The sequence below is a fragment of the Trichomonas vaginalis genome, chromosome II, assembly GCF_026262505.1.
Source record: "Trichomonas vaginalis G3 chromosome II, whole genome shotgun sequence".
NCBI classification, from domain to species: Eukaryota; Parabasalia; order Trichomonadida; family Trichomonadidae; genus Trichomonas; species Trichomonas vaginalis.
Window position 1 is genome coordinate 6,829,540 of NC_067204.1, and position 25,528 is coordinate 6,855,067.

The 25,528-nt window shown below is 30.1% G+C and overlaps 14 protein-coding genes and 1 pseudogene across 15 annotated transcripts, besides 6 other annotated features; 7 read left to right on the top strand and 8 right to left on the bottom strand.

Moving 5' to 3' along the window:
* Positions 1-165: part of a mobile genetic element that runs on past the window's edge.
* Positions 166-231: 66 nt separating this feature from the next.
* Positions 232-985, top strand: TVAGG3_0498940 (annotated as a pseudogene). The gene has a single exon. A coding segment is annotated over exon 1 (754 nt).
* A 33-nt stretch (positions 986-1,018) lies between these two features.
* TVAGG3_0498950 (uncharacterized protein) lies at positions 1,019-1,330 on the top strand (the record flags this gene model as incomplete). The annotated part of the gene is made up of 1 exon (XM_051236510.1): positions 1,019-1,330. The coding sequence occupies one exon, from the start codon at positions 1,019-1,021 to the stop codon at positions 1,328-1,330; it is 312 nt and encodes a 103-aa protein (XP_051094334.1).
* Positions 1,331-1,344: 14 nt separating this feature from the next.
* Positions 1,345-8,324: a mobile genetic element.
* On the top strand, positions 3,313-4,131 carry TVAGG3_0498970 (phage tail repeat-like family; the record flags this gene model as incomplete). Its single annotated transcript, XM_051236511.1, has 1 exon — positions 3,313-4,131. A coding segment is annotated over one exon (819 nt), but the record flags the coding sequence as incomplete, so codon positions are not given.
* Positions 4,544-4,870, top strand: TVAGG3_0498980 (uncharacterized protein; the record flags this gene model as incomplete). Its single annotated transcript, XM_051236512.1, has 1 exon — positions 4,544-4,870. One exon carries the CDS (start codon positions 4,544-4,546, stop codon positions 4,868-4,870), a length of 327 nt encoding a protein of 108 aa, XP_051094336.1.
* On the top strand, positions 4,964-6,856 carry TVAGG3_0498990 (uncharacterized protein; the record flags this gene model as incomplete). The annotated part of the gene is made up of 1 exon (XM_051236513.1): positions 4,964-6,856. The coding sequence occupies one exon, from the start codon at positions 4,964-4,966 to the stop codon at positions 6,854-6,856; it is 1,893 nt and encodes a 630-aa protein (XP_051094337.1).
* On the top strand, positions 7,058-7,243 carry TVAGG3_0499000 (uncharacterized protein; the record flags this gene model as incomplete). Its single annotated transcript, XM_051236514.1, has 1 exon — positions 7,058-7,243. One exon carries the CDS (start codon positions 7,058-7,060, stop codon positions 7,241-7,243), a length of 186 nt encoding a protein of 61 aa, XP_051094338.1.
* Positions 7,247-7,567, bottom strand: TVAGG3_0499010 (uncharacterized protein; the record flags this gene model as incomplete). Its single annotated transcript, XM_001318303.1, has 1 exon — positions 7,247-7,567. One exon carries the CDS (start codon positions 7,565-7,567, stop codon positions 7,247-7,249), a length of 321 nt encoding a protein of 106 aa, XP_001318338.1.
* A 1,045-nt stretch (positions 8,325-9,369) lies between the features above and the next one.
* TVAGG3_0499020 (uncharacterized protein) lies at positions 9,370-9,790 on the bottom strand (the record flags this gene model as incomplete). The annotated part of the gene is made up of 1 exon (XM_051236515.1): positions 9,370-9,790. A coding segment is annotated over one exon (421 nt), but the record flags the coding sequence as incomplete, so codon positions are not given.
* A 636-nt stretch (positions 9,791-10,426) lies between these two features.
* On the bottom strand, positions 10,427-11,023 carry TVAGG3_0499030 (DNA/RNA polymerase superfamily; the record flags this gene model as incomplete). Its single annotated transcript, XM_051236516.1, has 1 exon — positions 10,427-11,023. A coding segment is annotated over one exon (597 nt), but the record flags the coding sequence as incomplete, so codon positions are not given.
* Positions 11,024-12,108: 1,085 nt separating this feature from the next.
* Positions 12,109-13,488, bottom strand: TVAGG3_0499040 (DNA/RNA polymerase superfamily; the record flags this gene model as incomplete). The annotated part of the gene is made up of 1 exon (XM_051236517.1): positions 12,109-13,488. The coding sequence occupies one exon, from the start codon at positions 13,486-13,488 to the stop codon at positions 12,109-12,111; it is 1,380 nt and encodes a 459-aa protein (XP_051094341.1).
* A 728-nt stretch (positions 13,489-14,216) lies between these two features.
* Positions 14,217-14,700: a mobile genetic element.
* Positions 14,701-15,199: 499 nt separating this feature from the next.
* Positions 15,200-15,237: a mobile genetic element.
* Positions 15,238-16,415: 1,178 nt separating this feature from the next.
* Positions 16,416-16,452: a mobile genetic element.
* Positions 16,453-16,758: 306 nt separating this feature from the next.
* Positions 16,759-18,973, top strand: TVAGG3_0499080 (armadillo (ARM) repeat-containing protein family; the record flags this gene model as incomplete). The annotated part of the gene is made up of 1 exon (XM_001318304.1): positions 16,770-18,944. One exon carries the CDS (start codon positions 16,770-16,772, stop codon positions 18,942-18,944), a length of 2,175 nt encoding a protein of 724 aa, XP_001318339.1.
* Positions 18,974-18,977: 4 nt separating this feature from the next.
* Positions 18,978-19,164: a mobile genetic element.
* Positions 19,165-19,502: 338 nt separating this feature from the next.
* On the bottom strand, positions 19,503-21,157 carry TVAGG3_0499100 (uncharacterized protein; the record flags this gene model as incomplete). Its single annotated transcript, XM_001318305.1, has 1 exon — positions 19,754-21,115. One exon carries the CDS (start codon positions 21,113-21,115, stop codon positions 19,754-19,756), a length of 1,362 nt encoding a protein of 453 aa, XP_001318340.1.
* A 62-nt stretch (positions 21,158-21,219) lies between these two features.
* TVAGG3_0499110 (uncharacterized protein) lies at positions 21,220-22,347 on the bottom strand (the record flags this gene model as incomplete). Its single annotated transcript, XM_001318306.1, has 1 exon — positions 21,768-22,178. The coding sequence occupies one exon, from the start codon at positions 22,176-22,178 to the stop codon at positions 21,768-21,770; it is 411 nt and encodes a 136-aa protein (XP_001318341.1).
* A 285-nt stretch (positions 22,348-22,632) lies between these two features.
* TVAGG3_0499120 (TPR-like family) lies at positions 22,633-23,685 on the bottom strand (the record flags this gene model as incomplete). The annotated part of the gene is made up of 1 exon (XM_001318307.1): positions 22,719-23,627. One exon carries the CDS (start codon positions 23,625-23,627, stop codon positions 22,719-22,721), a length of 909 nt encoding a protein of 302 aa, XP_001318342.1.
* A 126-nt stretch (positions 23,686-23,811) lies between these two features.
* On the bottom strand, positions 23,812-25,287 carry TVAGG3_0499130 (RNA-binding domain, RBD family-containing protein; the record flags this gene model as incomplete). Its single annotated transcript, XM_001318308.1, has 1 exon — positions 23,855-25,276. The coding sequence occupies one exon, from the start codon at positions 25,274-25,276 to the stop codon at positions 23,855-23,857; it is 1,422 nt and encodes a 473-aa protein (XP_001318343.1).
* Between the last annotated feature and the right edge of the window lie 241 nt (positions 25,288-25,528).

A 25,528-nucleotide genomic window follows, 5' to 3' on the forward strand; every position in this document is an offset into this window, starting at 1 on the left:
TAGTGAAGTCGTTTATGTGTCAGATAGTTTTGTAAATATTTAAGGTTAAGTTGGTGTTATGGTTGTGTTGTAAAATATACGTTACTGGTTTCGTAAAGTGTCAAAACCGCTAAGTGGTGTACGGAGGCGCGCAGTGCCACAGTACACGACTTAGGGATACTAACTAAAGTTCCTGATGGAATGAAAGAATTAGTTCATATTGTTGCTGGTCTTCAAAAAGATGTTAAACAAATGAGAAACGTTTTAACATTACCAGAAGCTCAAGCATATGCCAAACGTCAAGGTCCAAATTGGGAAGCACACGAAGCAGACATTACGGGTCCAAATGGAAAACCTGATGGTATAAATGAAGTTTTCGTTACTGATGGTCAAGGTAATATTAAAGTCATAAATGGTTACAAATTAACTATAACTGATTATCCTAAACGTAAAGCATATAATGAACGTTATCCTATGCAATTTGATGAAAATGGAAAAGCTGTTAAACAATACATTGGAGAAGGTGAAAATGGTCCAATTAATTCATACCGTTATAATCCATATTCTTATTTCAATGAAGAATTAAATGCTATTGAAGAGGGACCGGATGGATTACCACGATATTCTAACCAGTTTGATGGTCAATATGCAAATATTAGACCTGAAATTTCAGCTAAGAAATTCTTTAAAGTTGCTTTATTCGATCCAGTTTTCGCAAATGTTAAAGATGAACTTAAACAGCAATTCCAACCAATTAGTAGCAAGAATTGCATCAGGTGCTTTATCTCAAGCATTCAAAGATTTAATTAAGAAACCATTATATCAGCAACGAGGTTTAACTTATGATTTAGTTAAGGAATCAGATAAAAGAAAATTTGAGAAATCAGATGATTATAAGAATGCAATTAATGAATATATTAGGTCTATTAATTACAATGAAACAGCTAAAAATCAACTTCAAGAACAAATACAGGGAATAATAGATTCAAAAGTTCCAGCAAAATAAAAGTTTAAATATATTTTTTTTATTCGATTATAAATGAGAAGACGTTTCACTAGTCAAAAGAACACTAACGCAAAAGCAGAGATTATGGTTGGTTATAACGTAAATGATGATAAATCACGAATTATTCAAAATGTTAAAGTTAATGTTAGCCCTGAATTAACAAGGTCAGCAACTCAACCAAATTTATTAACTCGTGACTTACCGAAGAATGAGGAGAATGAAGAAAACCATGAGAATGGAGACCCAATCATTTTATCTGAACCTGGTAAAGAACCTGTTGAAATTCCTACTTATCCAACATACCCCCACCTCTTTCATCAAACATCGAGAACCCATATAAAATAGACATTAATTCTGAATTAATGAAAATTTACCGTGATATAATAATTAATAATTATGATTCAATAATAAATTTAATTGACCAATTCGGTTTAATTATTTTACCTTATGAATCATTAATTCACATTATCGCCATTCTTTGTGATGTTCAAGATTCAGACGTTAAGATTCAATTTTTCATAGATGATGAGGTTTCATGCTGCGGAACAGTTGCAAAAATAAATCCTATAAAGGATATTAGCACAATTAAGATATCAAAGAACGGAACAACAACTGAACTTCATTTAACATATAATGATATTTATAATAAAATAGTTGATGAATATAAAATATCACTTGAAAAATTCTTTGTTAAGGCTATTTAATATTCAAGCATTAACATTATCGAATAATAATCCTTTGAATCATAATCAATAATAATTGACCTTTCACCAGTTTCTATCGTTTGTTTTATTTCTTTTTGTTCCCCACTATCCGGATCGGTCATTGTAATTGTTTTTGTTATAGTATCAGCTTTATCTTTAACTTCAATCTTTTTTCCATCGGGATATTTAAACCAAAATTCCAAAAATTCGATATTGTCAATATGTTCATATTTTAATCTATCAATTACATTTTTAATACCATCTGAAAATCTTATGAAATGGTCATTATATGGGTTTGATTGAACTAAATTTGAATGAAGTGAAATATAACCTGTTGATGAATATGACACTGACTCATATTTTCTGAAAACACTAAAATTTATAACATGAATGAAATTTCTTATTCGTTGAATTTATGAATTCTTGAGGTAATCTTATTCTAGTTTTATTTATCACTGGAAAATAACGCTTTACCATATTTTTAATCGTAATAAAAATGTCAATTATCAATATTATTTCGAATAATAACTGTGAATTAAATTTAACAGTTAGCGGAATTTATAATGTTACTCTCGTTTCTGTGAGTGGTAAATTTAATCCCATTCTTTTAGACCCTTCAGATTATATATCATTTATTAAAGATGACCATGAGCCGCATAGCGGCGGGGTCGTAGACCTTGAAAAAACGTATGATATGTATATAAATAATGTGATAGCGAAATGGGATATATTAACATGATTTTAAGTTATTTAAATGAATCATTTATCGTACGGTATGAAGAAAATTTTAAATCAAAACCTGATAAACTTTTTGAACTTGATGAAATAAATAACCTTATTAAATTCCCGCTGAAAATTAAATTTTGTACTCCTCATCTTCGTTCATTGTTGGGGATATTAAATTTTGAAAAAGATGTTGGGGATGTTTTGTATTCTGACACTGGTTCCAATTTCATTTTAATCAAATGTGATAAAGTTAATACCCCAATGAGATTTTCACATCAAACATTAGACCCTAACTCTTACCCATCAATACAAAACATTTTATCCATCAACTTAAACACATTTTCTTTATCATATCCGTTTCAATTATCCGGGAATTCATTTATTCTTCATTCAAAAGATTTATCAAATATTAAATTTAGAATAACTGACCTATTTGATTGTGATTTAGAATTTATGAATGAAATATTATGGCAATTTCAAATAGAGAAAATAGCTGATGAGATAACGGATTAAATATTTATTTTTAAATCGTAATAAATGATTAAACAACAGCAACTTAAGGCGCAAAGCACCCAGGTCCTTCAGACCATTACATACGCCATATATGCATATAATTCAAAGACGGCAGAACAAACGCAAAGGTTGAAATATGGAGATTTGGAGATAGTATTGAAAAATGACCGTTTCGAATTCGTTTGCAAAGGTGGTGCAGTGATATCAAATATAAAAGAAATTTTATTTATGAATTCAAAAATTAAAGGAATAACGGATGATATAACATCAATTCCACCAGAAGAACAGAGATATTACGCATTAAATGCATTTCCTAAAGTTTTGAAGATTGGAAGATTTAATTTAAATGAGGAATTCATAGAAGGTTTCCTAAATGACATAATGAAGAAGGTAGATAAGGAATACGTGGATAGTGAGTTAATGAAGAAGGCAAATTTGGTTTATGTAGATGAAAAAGATAATGAAATTAAAGAAAAGGTTGAATGGTATCATAAATGGACATCGGAGACTTTTAAAGTTAAAGCTGATACAGGATGGGTTTCAGGATGTTTAGACCTTAAAGCAGATAAAACTTATGTAGATGAAAAAGATAATGAAATTAAAGAAAAGGTTGAATGGTATCATAAATGGACATCGGAGACTTTTAAAGTTAAAGCTGATACAGGATGGGTTTCAGGATGTTTAGACCTTAAAGCAGATAAAACTTATGTAGATGAAAATTATGCAAAGAAGTCGGAAGTAAATGATGTGATTACAAGCATGAAAAATGAAATACTTCAAACATTATATCCTATAGGCTCTATTTATACATCAATGAATTCAACAAATCCAGCAAGTGTTTTAGGTTTTGGTACATGGAAGCAGATTGTAGACAAATTCTTATACTGTGCTAAATTTTCAAAGCATACAGGAGGTTCAAAGAAAATTAAAGAAGCAAACCTTCCACCGCACACTCATACAGGAACGACAAACTTTTCTGGCGACCATAGACACTCATTAAGAGACCACCCATTATACAACTCAGACTATGAAGCTGGTTATGATGTTTTATCTCCATCTTATAACGATTCAACAAAAAAGACTTTTCGACAAACTGAACCAGGAGGAAATCATGTCCATACTTTCACAACAAATCCAACAGGCTTGGGTAAAGATTACATGCCACCATTTGTGACTGTATTTGCATGGTACCGAATGAACTAAATATATTTTATGTCTGTAATTAATTAGGTAATGAAGTAGCGGATGAACTGCGGAAATAAATTTTATCGTTAATGGTTTTTAGGTTATTCAATAATTAATTATTTTTGAATAACTGATGGTGTCACTACGTCACCATGTCACCAGGTTAATTAACTTCTCTTAAAAATGATGACAACATGACATTTTGACAACATTCCCGGAAATAAATTCTATCGTTAATGGTTTTTAGGTTATTCAATAATTAATTATTTTTGAATAACTGATGGTGTCACTACGTCACCATGTCACCAGGTTAATTAACTTCTCTTAAAAGTGATGACAACATGACATTTTGACAACATTCCCGGAAATTTGATGCAGTCCAAAAATAAAGTTAGTTTTAAAATTATTTTTATTTTTTATTCCTATATAAATGACAGCAACAAACAACAACAGCAACTATATCGTTTCTGATGAAAAAGTTATTGATTCATTAGCTGAGGAATTAGTTGTGGCAGAAACTAAAACCCTCAACGAAAGAATTGGTGAAAACAAGATTGATTTACATAACTACCTCAAACATGATGGAGGAAGAGGAAGGAAAACTGGTATGGCTTTATTAGTAAATAAAATATCAAATTTAACGATTATAGATGTTGATATCAATAAATCGTACAATGATGAACTTAAAGAAACAGTTAGAAAAGACATTCTATCAAAACTTTCGGATAAAGATGTTATCGTTAAAACCGCTTCATGAGGTCTTCACATTTATTGTAACACTAATTTCTTCTATTCAACCTCGAACAGAATGATTAAATGTTATTCCTGCAATGATTATGATATTGATATCATGACTTCTATGGATGATTCAAAGCGTTCTTTAGTAGTTATGGCTGATTCAAGAGTTCGCAAGAATGCAACAGAACCAATCAATACATACTCATTCATTCGTGGAAGTTACGACTCGACCATAACCAGAACAGTGAATGATATATTAAATGATTTGAATATTAAGGTAAGAGTTGAACAGAAGAACGAAGAAATCAAGACTATCATGAATGAAAACAAAGATGTAAACATTGACGATAAACTTGCCCAGAGCATAGTTGATGGCATCAGTGATTTTGAAGTACATAATGACGGTGGAAACATGAATTTAGAAAAAGAAGTTACATTATTCACACTGTTTCAAGCAATTAATTCGTTACCTAATCATTTAATTAATGAAGCATACGATAACGTTTATAACTTCTGCAGTTTAACAGAAAATGCAAAAAGTAATTTTGAAAAAGCACGTAGTAGATATTCACATTTAATGACTTCTCCATTTGTTTTAGTGAAGATTCTAAAACTATACCAAAAGGAATATTATGATGAATACGTTTTACCTTTATTACGTAAGCCAAAAATAACATTTGATATAAAACTTGATGACTCGTTTTTGATAACAGATATTAGACACAAGGCTGAAAATCATCAGTATAAAAACAGTTCTGAAGTAATTGAGGATTTATCACGTGTAATCCGTTTTGTAGATTGTGGAAACAAATACTTCATTCAAAAGGACTATAATATCCACGACAAAATGAATCAAATATCATTCGTTCTTCAATCAAACATGAAAGAGTCACTCAAAATGATTAAATTATTTAAAGAAGAAGGTAAAACAATAACAGCATGGGCTGTACTACTAAATCAATTGTCTTCATTAACCGTTAAGGGTGTTTGCTTTAAATCTGATTCTCCAGATGTTTTCTCAACGTTTCAAGGTTATAAATACAACGTTCTCGAAAAACCAGATTACTCAAAAATTGAGATGTTTATGAATTTCATTAAAGAAGCCATTTGTGATAATAACGATGAAGTGTATAAATACCTTCTCGGCTGGATTGCATCAATGATTCAACATCCTGGAATCAAGAATGAAACAGCAATTATTTTGAAAGGACTTCAGGGAACAGGTAAAAACAGATTTACAGACATTATTTCTGAACTTCTCGCCGGTTATTCATGTAAAAACATTACCGAAATAGGTGAGCTAACGGGTAATTTCAATTCAGTAGTTGAGAATAAAATGTTTCTTGTACTTAATGAACTCAAGAATGTAGGTGAAGATAGACTCGCAAACTTCAACGCTTTGAAATCAATTATTACGGATAATGAGATTAGAATTAATGAAAAGAATCAACCCAGAAGAACTGCTCAGAATGTTGCCAATTTCATTTTGGTAACTAATAACGTCTACCCTGTCAAAATTGAAGTTGGAGACAGAAGATACGTAGTTTTAAGGGTTAATGGTAAATTTAAGGGTCAATTTGATTATTTCAAGAATTTGATGGATTCATGCACTAAGGAATTTTATGATAACCTTTTAACATATTTTATGCAATATGACCTTTCATCATTTAATGTACGAATCATTCCGATGACTGAAGCCAAACAAGATTTAATAGAATTATCAACAAATCCTTTAGATGTATGGATAAATACATATTATGATGAATTGTGTGCAGGCATGACGTGTAAAAATGCTCTATTCTGCAAACCATCAGACATGAAAGACAAAAACTTTCAAATGAGCATTAAGGATAAATGTGATAGGAAACAGAGAAGAATAGATGGTAAACAAGCATGGTGTTATGTTTTGAAAGAAGAAATGAAAGGATTATATAAACAGGTTGAACCAAACGATAATGAGGATTCATTTACTGATGATGAAATACCTGTAAATGAAGCTTTATAAAGTATGATTGGAATTTATTTTTGCATTAATCCTGGACTGTTGTCAAAATGTCATGTTGTCAGTAATTTTAAGAGAAGTTAATTAACCTGGTGACATGGTGACGTAGTGACACCATCAGTTATTCAAAAATAATTAATTATTGAATAACCTAAAAACCATTAACGATAAAATAACTGATAACAAAATTTTATTTTTATATAAATGGATACCCCACAAGCTCAAAATTTACCACGAATCATAACAAGGGAGGAAATGATAAAAATGATGCAAGAACTAATTAAAAACAACAAACCACGAAAACCGAGAAGATGCGGTTATGCAGTAATGATGGAAAGAAGAACCCAGAAGGGTTCGGCGTCTCGAAGAGACGTTGTCGAAGAGGAATAAAAATTAAATTTGGATAGAGTTTAAAAATTCATCTTTATTAAATTCATCTCTTCCAATCAATTTATTTATTCTATTAAATTCTTTTATTTTTGCTTCACTCAGTTTAAGGATTGAACGGTAAGTTTCTAATTTTTCGATTATTTCTTTCCTCTCTTTATCGTTTTCAGTTCCTTTAGTTTTATGGGCATCGGCCCCGCCGCATTGCGGCTTCTTTTTGTAATAGCATATTTTTGATTTAATTCTGTTTAGTTTCTTTTTATATTCATTGTCTGGACTCTGAATCTTAATTGAATCAGGACTCTTGGCTGCTTTGTTGTCACTCATTTCTTACGAAATAAAAAAAATTAAATATTATTTAAATATAATGGAGTAATAAAATAAATCGGACTTTCTATTAATTTATTGTCAACTTCAACTAATGCATTGCCGTTAATATATCTAATAAATTCAGCTATTGTGTCAAATCTTCGTCTTCTTTTTGTCATTGATTTATCAGTTTTTCCATAATCGAGATGAATTAAAACTTTATTCCCTTGTTTAAAATTCATGAGCCCCGAATTAATTTGTTCACGTTTAACATCATTCAACCTTTCCATTTGCTTTCTAATATATTCCCATTCTTTTGAAATATCATTTTTCATTTCCACTGGTTTCATGTTTATAGTTCTATGCCATGTATTATTGTAATAATATACTAACTGTTGTATGATGGAGTCATGATTTCCATCCCAGTATATCTGACCGTTAACCCTAACGCATCTCTAAGAGTTCTCATTACCGCATCAACTATTTTATTATGAAACGTATATGGAGAGGATGAAAAGAAAAAATTAATTTGTGGGAAATAATGAGCCATAGCTGCCTGAAATCCTTTATCACCATCACCCCTGATATTATCTACTCTTTCATGATCTAGTAAGTATTGTATAGCTCTTCTTGTTTCCTGTTCTGTTTTCCCTTTCACTGGAATGCAATATAAATATCTAGTGTTAATGTTAATGGCAAATAAATAAGTAACGTTTCCTTTTGAATATTCCAGATGATCGATTTCGTATGAATATGGATATGGTGCAAATGAGGGGCGACTAAATTTTTCCTTTAACGGTTGAATTTTCGGGTCAATTGGTTTATTTAATATCTTGAAATCCTTTTTAAAATCTTTTTGCTTCTTTAATGTTTGAAATGGATATAATAAAGTGAATGATGAAGGATTAACTGAAGGAGGAGGAGGTACTGTCGTTGGAGGTTTTGGTGTTGCAAGTGGTTTAATTTTATCTGCTTTGATTTTGGATGATGAAGTTTTGGATTTCATTCCCCCCTTCATTAATTCTGGATGTATTCTATTCATTTGTTTTAAATATGCTGTATATAAAGGTTTGATATACTTTCCCGCTTCGAGTTTATGTTGAAGGATGAATTCCAAAAGTTGATCTTCATTTAAAAGTCGGGCTGAATATGATTTAACTAATGAATCATAAATTAAAGCTTGTGCTTCATTTATGGTCTGAAGGACCTGGGCGTTTTGCGGCTCAGGATTATATAATTTATATAATTCATCAATATCTTCTTCTGTTAATACTTTATTTTTGAAATCTTTCAATTGTTTAAGTTGTGATTTAGTTTTTTCCTTTGTATATTCATTATTTTTAATTTTGTCTTTAATTTTAGAAATTATTGTATCATGATATTTCAAAATTTCATTTTTATAATATGGATAATAATAATCCATATCATCACTCGTTATATTGTTATTATGTTTTTGGAGATATGATTTTAATTCATAATAATTAAGAAAATTTTGATTAAGTACTAAATCATAAATTAAATTTTTTAAATCTGTGTTATCCATTTATATAAAAATAAAATAAATGTTTAAGGGTGCCCACCTCTTTGAATCATAGTATCAAAACCATCATTAACGGTTCCTTTTGTCTCTTCTGTGGCATTTTATTAAAAATAAAATTTTAAATTGTATTAAATAAATGGCATACAACATCCATTTTCACAACATACAGCCTTACGGTGTGCTCCTGTTAATGCAGTCTTACCGATTGTTAAGCGAGTCATTGACCCGTTTTTAAGTTGTAAATTAATATTCTGACCATCAAATATCACTTTATCATTTATTATATCCAAATAATTTTTAGGTGTTAATTGTTTATTTTGTCGTAAACTAACACCTTTCATTTTTTGTGCAATCTTTTTAAAATCACTTCCATCAATTGAACCGTTGAATGATGTATAACACTTAGGGCATAAAGCAACCATGTTATCGCCTTGTTTCTCAATTGCTAAACCCAATAACTTCTTCTCATGTGCTTTTTCTTCAGCTTTATTCTTTAATTTAGGTTTAAATTTCTCATCAAAACAGAAGAAATCAAATGGTGCGAATTTGAAAATGTTTTTATCATAAAATTGTTTATCGGTAACAATTGCTTGAAATGCTTGAGTGTTAGGAAGATTTGGGTCGCCAGCGATTGCCCAATAAGATGAATCAGTATCGCCTTCAATGAAATGAAAACGATTAACATCCATGCATTTATACATAAAATCATAAATGAAAACTAAATACCAGTATTTTGCGTTATCTAAAGTGAAGAATGCCTCTTGTAAACATGTATCACATCTATAAAATCTATCTTTAAGCATCACTTGATATGTATCCTCACCTATTTCTCTTATGTTTTTAAACTTATTTGACATACATGCAACGCGTGCCTTCTGTGCATTCGTTATTTTAGTCTTTGCGTAATTTTGTGTATTCATTGCATCGTAACCATATGATCCATTAAGTGAAATCTTGCAAAATAAACTTTTTCCTTTATTTCCTTCTAATTCAGCCTTTTGTCTTTCGTTCATAAATTTGTTCGCAAATTCATTAAAACAAGTGTTTTTCGTAAATGTTAAAATTGATTGAATATCATCGATGATAAAATGAAATCTGTCTATTAGATACCAAAGATAATAAGAAGAAAATGGTTGATATTGGTTGTGTGTTGATGCTAACTGAGTTAATTTCCTCTGTTTCTGGTCAACTGGTAGATTGTTTGATTTCATGTAATTATACATAAAACTGCCAATTGTTTTTTCATCTGTGATAATATCTAAGTTTCTTATTATCGGTAAAAAGTTTATGTAATCATTAATGTATTTTTCATCAATGTGACCCTTTACTTCAGCCACGAATAAAGTATTTTTCTTCTTAATTATTCCCAGTGCTTTTGCTTTCTTTGTTGCTGTATCACAAATGATAACACCATTCAATCTTCCCGGCATATACATTTTATGGTCAGTATATTGAATGAAATCATGAGGATTAGATGAAAATAATGAAGGATATAATGAATTAAAATCAACACCAACGAAATGAGTCATGATGTTGGAAGTGTCCTCATTTGATACAGTTTTAGTTTCTGGACTATATGAAAGTTTATTAATGTGCGTGATTCCTTTAAGATTAACACGATGTTGAACATTTGATAGACCACCAGTAATTCCATTACGGAGAATGTGATAAGCTTCAACTGAATCTAAAGTCATTGGTAAATTATTTTTTAATGCGTAATTTCTTAAATTGATTCTTAAACGTTGAACATCTTCATCTTTATTTGATTTTACGACATTGCAATAACAACACATTAACTGACAATTTTCTTTGGTATGTGGTTTTTCATTATCGATTCTATCCAATGTTGGTTTATTTGCATATGTAAACGCTTTACCACACATTTTGCATTTAGATGAAAGGATTAAATCGTGATAGTATTGAAAATCATCCATTGAAACATTATTTTTAGTATCCCTTTCTGCTTTTTCATGTTGTGCATGAAAAATAGCGTGACTTCACTTTTGACAAAAAGCGACACTATTTCTGATGGTTTTGTCATTTATTTGTCAGATTTATAAATGGATAATAATGCTGTAAATCAGATATTAATTAAAAATATTTACGATTTATGTTCGAATTGAAAAGCAAAATGATATTTTTTTAATTGAAAAACGTTAATATCTGATATTTTGAAGTTTTTAATATTTGTTAGTATCTTAAATTATTGAATGCATACGTTTTTTATGTTCTCAATTTTAAAAAAATTGTGAAGAATTTAGTTTTTTGGAGATGGATGTTTAATATTTGTGAGTGAGAATGCAAGCAGGAGTTTGGTACTTTAAGGCTAGGTTGAGATAGATTTCCCATTATATTATCTGTGAATATATTGTTTGAAAATTCAAGATATAAAAATATATTATCAAAAAATTTTATATTTTTAAATACAATAGGGTGGAAATATAGTACGATGAGATAGCAATGATATATTTTATAATGGGAGGTAATCTGAAGATAAGTAGCAAATTTTATGCGATTTTGATTGGGAGTTGGAGGGTGTGAGTACTATAGCATGTAATAGTATCTCACACCCTCCAATTCTTCCTATGGCGCCGAAAAATTTTTGGTGAAATGCGACGACATTTCACCAAAAATTTTCGGCGCCATATAGAGAACTATAGTCTGCGAGGTACTGATTCTATCTATGTACCTCGCAGACCATAGTTCTCAGCCAAAATGGCTAATAATTTGAGAGTCTATATGATAATGTAAAAGTTAAAACATTCAAGTGTTTAAGTATTTCTTTAAAATATTAAGTTTTTTATTTTTCCAATAAAATTCTAATATCAAATATTTTTATTTAACGATTAATTTTATTTATATTTTTATAGTTTTTTTAAGAAAAAATATTGTTAGGGTTTTATGGATTTTCAATTAATATACAAGATAATTCATGAATGTATATATTTCCAAGTTTTTAAGGATGCAACACTTTACATTTGTAAACTGTCAAAAATGAAGTCACGCTATTTTTCATGCATTACATAAAATATTCTAATCTATTCTTAAAATTTTTAGCATCATTGAGATATATTTGATAATCACTATCTGATATAGTTTCTTGAGTTAATGCTGAATAAAATGAATCTTTCGTGAATGGTTCCTCTTTATATAATTCTTCTTCGGAATTCTCCCATGTGATAAATTGATAAGGGAAAAAGGATTTAACACGTGATTTATTGTTTCCGAAATCTTGAGTGAATTGGTCTAATGTCCCACCCGCTATATAATTTCTGATGTCAATAAATCTCAATTCATATGGAGCGTTTGTTTTCTTTACAATGATTTGCTTAAATTGTGAAGATGAACCCAGCATTGATTTTATTTTCCATTTTGCAGTATTTAAATCACGAAGAATTAAATTTAAATCAAACTTTCCCGAATTAAAACCTATGATATTCACTTTATTGAATTCCTCATCTAGAAGTTCTTTAAATGCTTCCTTCTGTTTTTCATTTAATGTATGGGATAAAGTCCCCGCCGTTTGCGGCTTCATTAATTCTTCATATTGTTCAATATTTGATTCAACAACTAATGAACAGGTTGAAAATAAAAACTCAATCCAATCAGAAATAAAAGAATCACTCGAAGTTAAGCAAAAATTTCTCGTATATGTTTTATCATTTAATTTAACCGCTGATGATACCATGAATGGTTTTAAGTAAGCGTTCAAAGTTGCACACTCAGAAAGTTGTAATTCTTCTTTAGTCTCTAGTGTTTCAAAGTCAAAAGTAATATAATATCTTGTCGGTTGATAATATTCCTGCAAATTATGAGCTAATAACCACTGATATATCTTCTGTTTCGTAATATGTGGTGCATATGGTTGCTGGGTCTTTTGCAATTGAACGTCTTGAATTAATCTTCCATTATTTTCTTTACATTTCTCACAATGCTTTAAAAATCTTCTTTGGTTTTTCCTTTCTGGATCATCACGGATAGAATAAACTTCTTCTTTACAATATGGACAAACTTTATAGCCGGTGAGTGCTTCAACGTCTGTTATTCTGTCAGCGTGAAGTTTTCCACATGGACTCTGTGTTAATAAAATATTTACTGTTTCAAATTCTGGATCTATCATTATTGATTCCACTAATGGAAAGTCTACCTTATTTATGTCCACGTCTTCTGGTTGAGGATCACAATAATAGAAATCAATATTAACATTTAACATTCTCGCTAATCTCTCACTTTCTGATGAAATGTCAAACCCTTCATATGCATCTATTGCTTCATTTAAATAGCTTCTACGAGTTTTAGGATTAACACCATCAGGAATGTTATAGAAGCGTTTAAATAACCTTCTACCTTCTGCTCTAATTTGATTATCATTCATTTTAGCTGTTCCGTTTTTGTTCATTTATGTAAGAATAAAAATTAAAAAATAAATAAAAATAAAGTTTATTTTTTTAAAGTCCGTAAAATGAATTAAGAACACATAAATTTTTATCATCTGCAACGTGACGGATACATTTTAATTTACTCAAGAATGCGTACCCTGATACATTAAATCTAATTCCTGTCTTATTTAATTTCACAACTTTGAAAAGGAATGTATGAATAGCTATAAAATGATGAGAAGATGTTTTATGGGTTGCTTCCATTTTTTCTGAAATAAATGAATAAATATAATGTTTATAAGTTTTCATATCTTTTATATTCTTAATAACGAATGGTATAGACCTTTCAACTTCGTCTTCCTTCGGTGCTGTTCTTTCATATGAAACATTATTAGTATCTTCAACAATGAAACCGCAATCACATAAAATTTTATATGTTCCAATGGTTTCTTTTGATATTTTATCTAATAAATCAAAAACTTTATCAACACCTGTGCATTTATTTAAATAATAATTTGTGTAAATATCATGATCTTCTTTCTTAATCGTATTAGTTGCATATGTCACGTTTTTAAGAGCTTTTTTGAATTTCTCAGAATCGAGAGGGGTGAAAGTAAGATACAAGGGTATTCTTCATTATCAATAAATTGTAACTTATGTTTACGAATAAATTTAGTACCTTCTTCTGAAAGTGTTTCGTCTATTTCACCATCTAATAAATTTTGTGTTGATTCTGAGACATAATTTTTATATCTTTCTTCATGAGATTTCTGTACTTCTGATTCTGAAGCTGGGATATTCATTAAACCCTCTACTTCATTTTCATTATATTTTTCAACTTCTCTTAATTCCTTAATTTTTTCATCTATTTCATCTCTTATTTTTTCCAGTCTTTCAATTTCATCGTATTCATCATCTTTAATCCGTTCTTCATAATATTCAGGTTCTTTAGGTTTTTCTTCTTCAGATGTGGGATATAAGAAATTTATAACATCATCTTTATTCATTTTTCCATCATAATCTAAATCATTTAATAACTCGGCAAATTTTTTACAATTTCTTAAATAATATTTATCAACTTCATAACCCGCCTCCTCTAATATATCCTTTATTTCCTCGTTTGTGAATCCTAATTTTTTAACGTTGTTAGTTTTGACGTTCATTTCTTACGAATTAAAAAAATAAATTATTCAAAAATGTAAGACATGAATTTCTAATTTCTTTTACTCGTTTATGACTCCATTGATTCCATTCAGGATTTAAACAATGTTTAATTAATCGCGGAATATCTGACATCATCTATATATAGCTTCTTTTATAAAAGAATAAAAAATAAATTATTTTAATGCATCGTCTATATATAGATGTAACAAAAAAAGTTTCATTATGTAAAGGGTTTGTGAAAATTTCTTACGAATTAAAAAAATAAGTTATTCAAAAATGTAAGACATAAATGCCTTCCTCCTTTCGTACCTGTTGTCTAAATGTCATGTTGTCATCATTTTTAAGAGAAGTTAATTAACCTGGTGACATGGTGACGTGGTGACACCTTCAGTTATTCAAAAATGTATGATTCTTAAACTTTATTTTTTATTATGTATGGGCTGAGTGTAAATGTCTTACAATTTTGAAAATTTTTTAAATCTTGATTTATTCAAAAACGTAAGAATAAAAACCGTAAGAATCATACATTTTTTACTTCATATGTTAAAAAAATGATACAAAATCGCTTGTTGTAAACAGAAATTCATCAAAAGTGACACATCAGAAAAGCTAAAATATTGAATTTTTGGAACTTTTGATAGAGCACGTTTTTAAATATTAATTAAAGTAAATGTATATTTTGTAAAGATTCTTTTTAATAAAAAAATAAAATTTTGAAGAAGAACACAAAATCTTCTGAAAAATAATATCACATAAACTCATATTATTTTCTAATATATAACTATTTTATATAAAAATCAAATTCAATGATCTTAAAAGCGAAGGATACACCTCAAAATTTACGAATATAATGAGTGGGAATATAATGCTTATCTATCATAAAACCATATGAAATATCAATTTTTGCTTTACGCCTAATTTTTGACGACAATTAGCAAAAAATGTTAAATGTTAACACTCAGTCCATTTGAATATGAAAAATAAAATTGACTTTGATTAAATGTTTTTATTTATCATGCAATTCTTCTTGCGACCAAAGATTTGAATAAAATTTCAAAAAATAAGATAGCTTAAAAAATAATATACGGTAGTGTTTACTAATAGATGAATAGTATATAAATTCTATTAAAATGGATTTGATCCAAAAAAATATAAAACCAAAAATAATTGTTATAATTTAAATGAAGAAGTAATTTAAAACGATTTTATTTATGATCAAATTTTATATATTTTTTTGGATCAAATCCATTTTAATAGAATTTATATACTATTCATCTATTAGTAAACACTACCGTATATTATTTTTTAAGCTATCTTATTTTTTGAAATTTTATTCAAATCTTTGGTCGCAAGAAGAATTGCATGATAAATAAAAACATTTAATCAAAGTCAATTTTATTTTTCATATTCAAATGGACTGAGTGTTAACATTTAACATTTTTTGCTAATTGTCGTCAAAAATTAGGCGTAAAGCAAAAATTGATATTTCATATGGTTTTATGATAGATAAGCATTATATTCCCACTCATTATATTCGTAAATTTTGAGGTGTATCCTTCGCTTTTAAGATCATTGAATTTGATTTTTATATAAAATAGTTATATATTAGAAAATAATATGAGTTTATGTGATATTATTTTTCAGAAGATTTCATTCTATATGCCTATGAAAAGTACTCTCAAAACTAACTTTTTCCTAATTATAATTAAATCTAGAATATTGTATTATGCTTAGTATTATTTCATTTTTCTCATTCAATTTAGAATTTACAAATGTCAAAAAATTGAGAGCTGTCACTTTTGATGAATTTCTGTTTATTACACGCTCGATATTATATGAATTCTTACGTTTACAAAAAAAGTCACACAACCCTTCATCATATACTACTAATTTATCAGAAATTTAATTAGAATTCATTCGACGTATATTATGTTAAAAACGTCGAGTTGTTAAAATATTTTTAGTATAAAACATTTTCATCAAGTATACATAAGGTAAATCGAAATTTTGATTTATCAAATTTTTGCAGAGATATCTAAAATATAAACATTGTATATTGATCCAAAATTATATATTCCATCGAGAGCTCCGAAAAGGACCAAAATTTTATTGGACCAAGATTGTCAATTTTTTCCAGATGTCAAACTATAGACCTACAATTACTCCACCTGCAAAAAAGATTTCAATTGAGAAGGCTGGCAATGGTAAGAGCATTACTATTGTCAACAAGGACGGCATTTCAATTGATCAACCTGCTGCAAAACCAGCTCTTAATATTACAAAATCGGACAAACCCAGCGAGCCTGTCAAAATTACGGGTCCACGTACAACCACAGCAACCACAGGAAACAAGACATTTACAATTGTTAAGCCATCTCAATCCACAAAACCAATTACAATCACAAAGAATGCTAAAACATTAGAGACATCCAAGCTTTGGCTTGAAGAATATCTCAAGAATGCTGTTGATATCAAGAAATACCCAATTTATGAGCAGATTGTCCAAATGAACAACCACTTTTACAGATATCGTCTTCAATCCACATCCAAATCAGCAAAGACACCACCAATCAAGCGTGATGAGATCAAGCTTATCGTCAACAAGCTTACCATGGATAACTACTATAGCCAACTCGATCAAGTCATCACATCAGCCAACATGAGCAACTTGCAATTCCTTACATCTCTTGCACAGGCTGTTCATGAAGCCTCCATCAACGGCTACCCACTTACAAACCTCTTCTCCCTGTTTATCCAGACAATTGTCGAAGCATTATCCGGCAGCGAGTTCCAGCAGAAGTTTACCGACGAAATACTTAGACTCATCAAAGAAGAGTTCACCAAAGAAGTCGTCGATAACAACGAAGTCCAATACAGTTGGTATCAGAACAACGCTATGTTCTTTGGCTGTTTGGTCATGCGTAAAGTCTATCCAATCGATCTCTTATACGACATTGCTGTTGATCTTGTCAAGAAGCGCCAGCCATACCACATTGCCGCCTTAATTAAACTCATTATACCATTGGCCGGCGAATTAGAGAAAGAAAAGCCAGAAGCCTCCAAAACAATCTTCGGTGAAATCGACAAGGTCAAGACAGATAGGTCTTTCCACTCCAGAATCAGATTCGCATGCATGGATATTCTCGATATCAGAGCTGCCAAATGGAATGGCATCGAGAAACAGTATCCACAGATCAATTCCATGCAGAAACTCATCAAGAGACAAAACGCCGCCAACGAGAAATACAAGAGACCAGAGACAAAAGTCCAAATCAAAGCTGGAGAGAACAAATTTGCAAATCTCATGGATGAAGATGAAGACGAAGAAGTCGCTTTCGATCCAGATGACATGATTGAGACATATGTCACTGATGAAGTTGTCATTCAATCATGGTCATACGAACAAGACACAGAGTATTTGTTCGAAAAGATCGTCGCATTGAACAAGAAACGCGCTTTGAAGTTCATCGAGTGTTTCCAGGATTTATATGCAAACGAATCTTTCGATTGCCAAATTGCTTTCGATGCATGCAAATCTCTGTTTCCAAGTGTTATTTCAGAAGATTATTCAGATCTTCCTGATGCAACAAATATCTTGGGACATATCTATGCAAGAATTGCTGTTCTCGATGCTTCTTTCATCGATAAATTCTCTGAATGCTTCACTGGTTATAATTTGAATATTATTTATGGTTTCCTTGAAGAAATGGTCAGAATGAAACGCGTTGATCAATTAACAGAATCTAGATATTGGTCTGATTATCAATGGAGAGAAAAGACAACATCTCAATTAGAAATTGTCAATTTGATGATTGAAAACGATAAATTGTTAGAAGCATTCCCACTTTATGATTATTTGGCAAGAGTTTATGAAATATTGATACCTCCTGAGGAAGACGAAGAGGAAGGACAAGATGAAGAAGATAAGTTCGATGTTCTCGGCGCAATTGATGAACTTTTGGAAGAAATTCCTCAGGATATTCACGAATCATTCGAGTTCTTGTTAGGCGCACTCGAAATTTGTTTGGAATCTAGAAGAATTAATAAGAAGAACGCAAAGAAAACAATAGCAAAGATTGTACCAGCTGAAGGTTCACAATCTTATAACAGTTTCAAGGAAATGTCATTGCCATTGATCAAAACATTCGAAAGGATTTGCTTCCTTCAGAATAAGAATGATGATGATGTCGCTACTTGGTTCTCTAAGTTGAACAAGATTGGATTCCCTGTCGCTGATTTTATTAAGACTACAATCTGTGATGATCCAAAACTTGCTCATTATCATTCTCAAATTGAAAAATTATTTAAATAAAAATAAATATTTAATATTTTCTCTTTTAATTATTCAATTTTTTTGACATTCAAGTTTTTTATCCAAATTTTCTAAGGTAAAAAGTCATTAACTTTGTTCGGGAAGAAGTTATTTTTAATCGCTACTTAGTACCTTATATTACTGTAATACTTTTTTGCAATCACAATAAAGATATATTGATATTATGTTAGCATGTCAGAAAGTGGTAAGTACACCCTTAAAATTTCTTCAAAGTCTGAATGACCATTACATGATGCTATAATAAGTGGGATGTGATAGTATCATCCTGTGATTCTTTATCACAACAACAACAACAATTAGAGTGCAAAAACGATTATTTTACATTCAATATATGCATGTTCAACCAAATATTTAACGATATCGAAAGAATTATTTTTGATTGCAATACTGATAGGGCATGCATGCTTCAATGTATATCACTTGAATTTAAATTTTGATCGATAATCATTCAAATCTAAACCAGAGATACCAATATGCTTGTCTTTATCCTATTTATCAGAAAATCTATCGAAAAGAAACTTCTTGAATGTATATTTCCTTTATGAAAAATTTAAATCATTATCATGTTTAATGAGCTTGAAAAATGATATATTGTTATTCATTTATGCTACTGTTTTGCTCATTATTAAAGATATCAATACCAATGACAACTTAAACATGTTTGTTCTGAAACCCATTATTAATAGCTTCATCTAAATATATATTAGTACTTCAAAAAGGATACGGAAAAATAATAGCGAATAATAAACATTTATACAATACATACAACATATTAAAACAAATAAAAATTAATTAACATTGCTGATTGAACTGGAAATATGCTCCAAAACAATATTCAGATCTGATGTCAGGCCAGATGAAGTAGTTGAAGTTATTTGTGGCGAAGATTGGCTGAGAGAAGAAGAATACAGTTCAGAAATGTAATTTCCTATTTCTAATTTGTTCTTTTGATATTTGGAGTAAATATCTTTAATATAATTCTGTTTTTCTGTCTCCCTTTCGATTGCAATCTTTCTTGTCTCGTTATATTTCTTTTTTATCTCATTGATTTCTTGAATTAACTTTTTTCTGGTAACGACGAGGTTTTGTTCTTCAATATCCCATCTAGATACATTATCATTGAAGTCAAAGTCTATTTCTTCACCTGATGAGTCTGAATCCATGATAACTGACAAAGAATCTTGTTCATCAACTTCGACTACTTGCATTTTTGCAATTTGTTCGCACAAATCATCATATTTATCAGCAGCATTGTCTATTTTCTGTTGGACCAATTGGATTTCGCTTTCAAGAGTTTTCATTGAATTATTAAATGCAATATCGTTAGCTTTGATTTGCGCTTCGCATGCAATGCATATATTAGATGTTTCTAGCTGAATCGATGATATTTTTCTCTTGGAAAGTTCGATTTCATCTTCAATTGATTTATTTTTAGATTCAGATTGAGCAAGAAGTAGCTCAAGTCTAGTATTTTCGGCTTTTTCAATCGTAGCTCCCATTTTTCGGTAGTTTATATCGGAATCAAAGGCTTTCAAAACTGCATTTGCAGCTTCTACTTGTTTTGTTGAAGGACCTGTGTCATTTATGAAGCTTGAAAGTTCTTTTTGAGATGATTTTAGATTCTGGTTATATCTTTCGTAATCTTCTTGTTCAATTTTAGGAATCTCACGTTTAAGTGATTTAATTTCTGGTATTTTTGCTTTAAGATCGGAAAGATCAAATGCGTGTTCTATAATATCATATTCATCTCCAATGTTTAATCGATAAATTTCTTCTTCTTTAATTTCTTGGTCTAATGTTGAATTTTTTGCTGTTAATTCACATGATTGCTTGATGATATCTGTAAATTCTGTCATGATTTGTGATAAATGAGATGAATTTGATTCTGAAATAGAATCTCTTGTTTCTGCTTTGAGTAAATTTATTTCTCCTAATGTAACCATGTTTTCTTTTGACTGTTGTATCTGTTCACGACGTGATTTAAGTTGCTGTTCTAAAGTTTGAACTTCCATTTCCAATGAAGCTCGTTTTTTCCTAATTTCGTCTATTTCTTCTTGTGTAAACAAAGGATACTCTTTAAATTGAGGAATGGATACACTACCTGGTGAATAAAATGGACTATCAGTATCGGATCTAGATAAAGAATTCATTGAACGTTTGTTTATTTTCCGGAAAAGCAAATTATGAAAATAATTAAATCAGATTGAGTATCTCATAGAGCAATTCAATTTGGTTCTAAAAATAAGTTCTGTAGATTAAATAAATCTCAAAATTTTCTGAAAAACTACACACATAGAGTTTAGTATTCTGCATATAAAGAGATATATGTTTATATAATTTTATATATGACGCGAGGGGTATTTAATTGCAATTAAACAAAATTCGGATAGTATTGTTAAATTCTTAACTGAACATGGTGCTACAACAGGATCTATTTCTAATATATGACACAAAACACTAAGTATTGCTTGTTCTCTCACTATAGGAATATTAAAGTCTAATTAAAAACAATTTTTTTTACTATCCTCCTCATTTTTTTAATTTTAGTTTTATTTTTCATTTTCTTTTAGTGGATATAATATTTGATACTCTGTGTTAGCCTATGATCAGAACTCATGATTGCATGCCCCACTTTTTAATTTCTGACATGATTGCATTTGAAATAAGCTATGCAGAGCTCAATTGAAAGATGCACTTGCAGACTCTGCATCAGATGAGTTGAGTCATCTAAAACACAAAGCGTAAAAATCATAATTATTAGAAAAATATTATAGCATAAGTTACGGATACAAACAGAAAAATTTATTTGGAACAAATAGTGTATAAACCGAAAACAATGAATGGAAACATAGTACCAATGGCGCGAACAGCTATTCCAAGGGGATTATCTGTTTCTTCATCTGATTCTTGATTCAAAACGTCGGATGTTAGCTGAAGTTCATGCACGTGTCGTGAATTTTGCTCTTTAATTTCTTTAAGCTGTTGTGTTTCATTATCTATCATACTTATAACGGCATAAGCTCTTGCAATCAATTCTTGTCGTGTGTTTTTAACGCTATTAAGCAAAGCAGTTGCTGGCTCATAATATTCTTGATTTTCTCTCTTTCTGGTATACATATGTTCTTGAGCTTCAGCTACTATTTGTTTTGTTTCTTTGATTTCATGCGTAAGAGCTTTAATATATGGTAATGGCATTTCATCTTCTTTATCCATTTAAATTTCGTCACTTTTCTACAATTTACTGGTGTGAAGCACCAAACTCAAAGATGTTTCTATTGATTGTGATTTATTCAGCCCAAACGTAATATGTATAGAATCTTTGTTTGATTATATGCTCTAGGTAAACACTCTAATTTATCCATTTTAATTTTGTCCCATTCGAATTTTCGAAGCTGTGCTATTTACCTAGCGCCGATAGCATGGTTTTTATCAAGTATCAACTATAAATGGTGTTTACATTTATTTTAATTTTCAGAGCGAGATTATGACCTGGAAATTATATTGCTAATGAGTCAATAACAATTTGAATGTTACCTATGAGCTTATAGATGTGTTGATCTTAACAATTATTCATAACTTCCAACAAATTGATAAAAAATGTGAAAAAATATATCATATAATCTAAAAATATTGAATGAGTAAATAAAAATACTAACAAAAGTTTAGTGCGAACAGTACGGATGCTAAGAATACATGAATAACAAATATTTAAAAAAAACCTTTTTTGCAAATGATATAATATATAAAATAGAATTACAACTCTTTGTTACTCTTCTGATCATCAGATTTCTTCTTGAAATGATCGACATTTTTACGTAATTTTTCTAATAATTCTTTTGTATTTCCATTTGGCAGTAGTTTATAGTTTTCGAGCATTTCTCTAAACTGCTTTTCATCTTCTTCATATCCCTCCTTTGATTGATAAGTATCCAAATTATTTTCAAGGTCGTGATGGACTTTCTTTGATTGTTCAGATAGTTTGCTTACAGAAACCTGTAGAGATCTAATAACTGTCATTACGATAAAGAAAAATGTAAAGAAAAGAATTACACCGATTGCGCCAAATAAAACAAAGTACGGATGATTAGAATAGAATAATTCGAAGCGTTGCGAGAATGTTAATTGATCATATTCATATTTTCTCTTAACTGCATTCTCAATTTCATGAATTCGACCTTGTGCAACTTCTTCATCATGTATTCGCTTTGAATCGAGGAATTTTCTTATAATTTCATTGCTATCTGGTAGTAATAAAGAATCCATTGAATCAAAGCGCGAATGCATCTTTTTGAATAACGATGGTATATCTTTTGGAGGATTTGGGTCCATTTCTTCAGAATCTTCTTGCTTTTTTTCAGGGTGTAAAAATTCGATAAATTGGCGTGCGGTTGTCATGTAGAGTAAAGCTTTGTGTAAATCTGGCCTTGCATGATAGATATCTGCCATTTTTGATAATGCAATTGGAACATAATGAAGATCTTCTTTTGACATATGACCATGATTATATTGATATTCGACTGCCTCACACAATTTTTTATATTTTCTCAAAGCTTCGGTTGGTTTTGCAAGTTGTTGTAAGGCATTTCCTTGATTGTAGAGATTTTCGAAGTCCTGAACTGTTAAAACAAAGTCATCATCATCCTTTGAAAATTTTTCGCTCATTGTATCTAAATGAAACTATATTATTATGATTGAGCATATGATAAAATATCAAGTTTATTGTATAACCACATAAATGATAATGATCAGAAAATCATAACTTTGAAATAAAATTTCCAAATAAAAAAAAATATTGAAAATGTGTATTTTGTATTTGGTGTGTAAATCGTATACTAGGTGAAAAAGAAAACAAATATAGTTTTAGAACAAAAGTTAAATAAATAAAAAAATTAATCATTAAATATATCTACTGAGCTATCAGAGTCTGATAAGACATCATCGACATCGAAAGCCATTCCAAGTTCATCTTCATCGTTCTGAACATTGTCAACCAACAAAAGATTTCTTCTCATCTGTTCTCTGTCGTCGTTGTGCATCTGATCCATGTTCTGCTCTTCATCTCTTGGCTGTGTTTGAAGAACAGAAGATGTTCTGGCTCTTTGAATTGTTTCTCGAACAAATTCTGCTTTTTGAGTCATTTCGTCGAGATGTTGGAGCTTTAATGCAATGAATTCACGGTCATTCTCGATGTTACCGTAGTGAATAGACTCCTCATTGATGATCTCAGCAAGATTTGGAAATTCTGATTTTAATTTTTCTGTTTCTTCAACTTGCATGCCTTTGAAAAGGGGATGAGCGAAGACCTTGTGGAGAAGAGGTTTCGGAAGAGTATCAATTCCTGGAACAGAATGAAGATGCATCGCTAAAAATTCAACAATGAACTCTGGCGGTTTAGGGAATGGATAAAGTGAATTGTAAATTTTGATAACGTTACTGGGAGTTAACTGTTCATAGAACACGAGGCCAGCAATTCTGGCAAGTTCGGCGTATTCAAGGATATTGGCAACTGTATAGACATAATGGCAGTTGTCTTTGTTTATCTTGACAGCTGAGCCGTAAATAGCGTCGTAGATTATAGTAAAGTCGCCTGGAATTTCAATTTTGAATTCTTTCATTGGAGGATTGTCAGTAATTCCCTTACGAATAGCATCGCATGTAAAAGCAGCAACCATTGATGAGCATGCAAAGTCTTTTTCTGGAGTTTTGAAAGTAAAATCATTAAATTGGTCAACTCCTTTGAGATTTTGGAATGCAATCGGTAGTGGAGATATACGAACATAATGGAATATCGGCGGTGGGAATGGGCGTACAGCTGTTGGAATACCGGAGATATTTAGGGTCAAAGAGCATTCAAGACAAGCTCTAACATACTTAGGATTTGGAAATTCGGCAATGCAGTAGCCATTATCAGTTTTGTCGGCGTTTTTAAGAATTAAAATCTTTGGCGAGCTAAATTGTTCCAAAGCTTCTTCGATTTGATGTCTTTTGATACTAACACCTACACCAAGTAATATAATTGAATTCCAGACAAGTTTGTTTCCAATGACTGGTTCAATTTCAAGATAATAACCATCTAATACAACATCAATATCGTTTTCAATGATATCTACGATAGGATCTTGGCAATCGAATTTGACATATGCCATTTGAAGTGTATAATATGTATTAAGATAGCTGAGATTGCAAAGTGACACTGCCATTACGTTTCCATACTTAGAAAAACAGTGAGAAACATCATCTGGTGTTGCTGAGTTTGGAAGGTTCTTCACCAGAATAACATTCTGCACTTCTTTTCCCAGTTCTAGAGTCATCTAAATTAAATTTTTTCTAAAAAAAAATTGAGGAATAAAAATTATTTTCTATCGTTAAAATCGAATCAGGCAAAATGCTTGTATATTTATAATCTCGAATCATTGTGTTTAAAATTATCTCATACAATTATGATCTAGAAGCTTGATAATAAAAATGAAACAAAAATCTTTAATATTGAAGACTATTTCTTCATTATTTATCTACATTTCTTTATGAAATGATTAATTTGTAAGCATAAATTGGTTTTATGC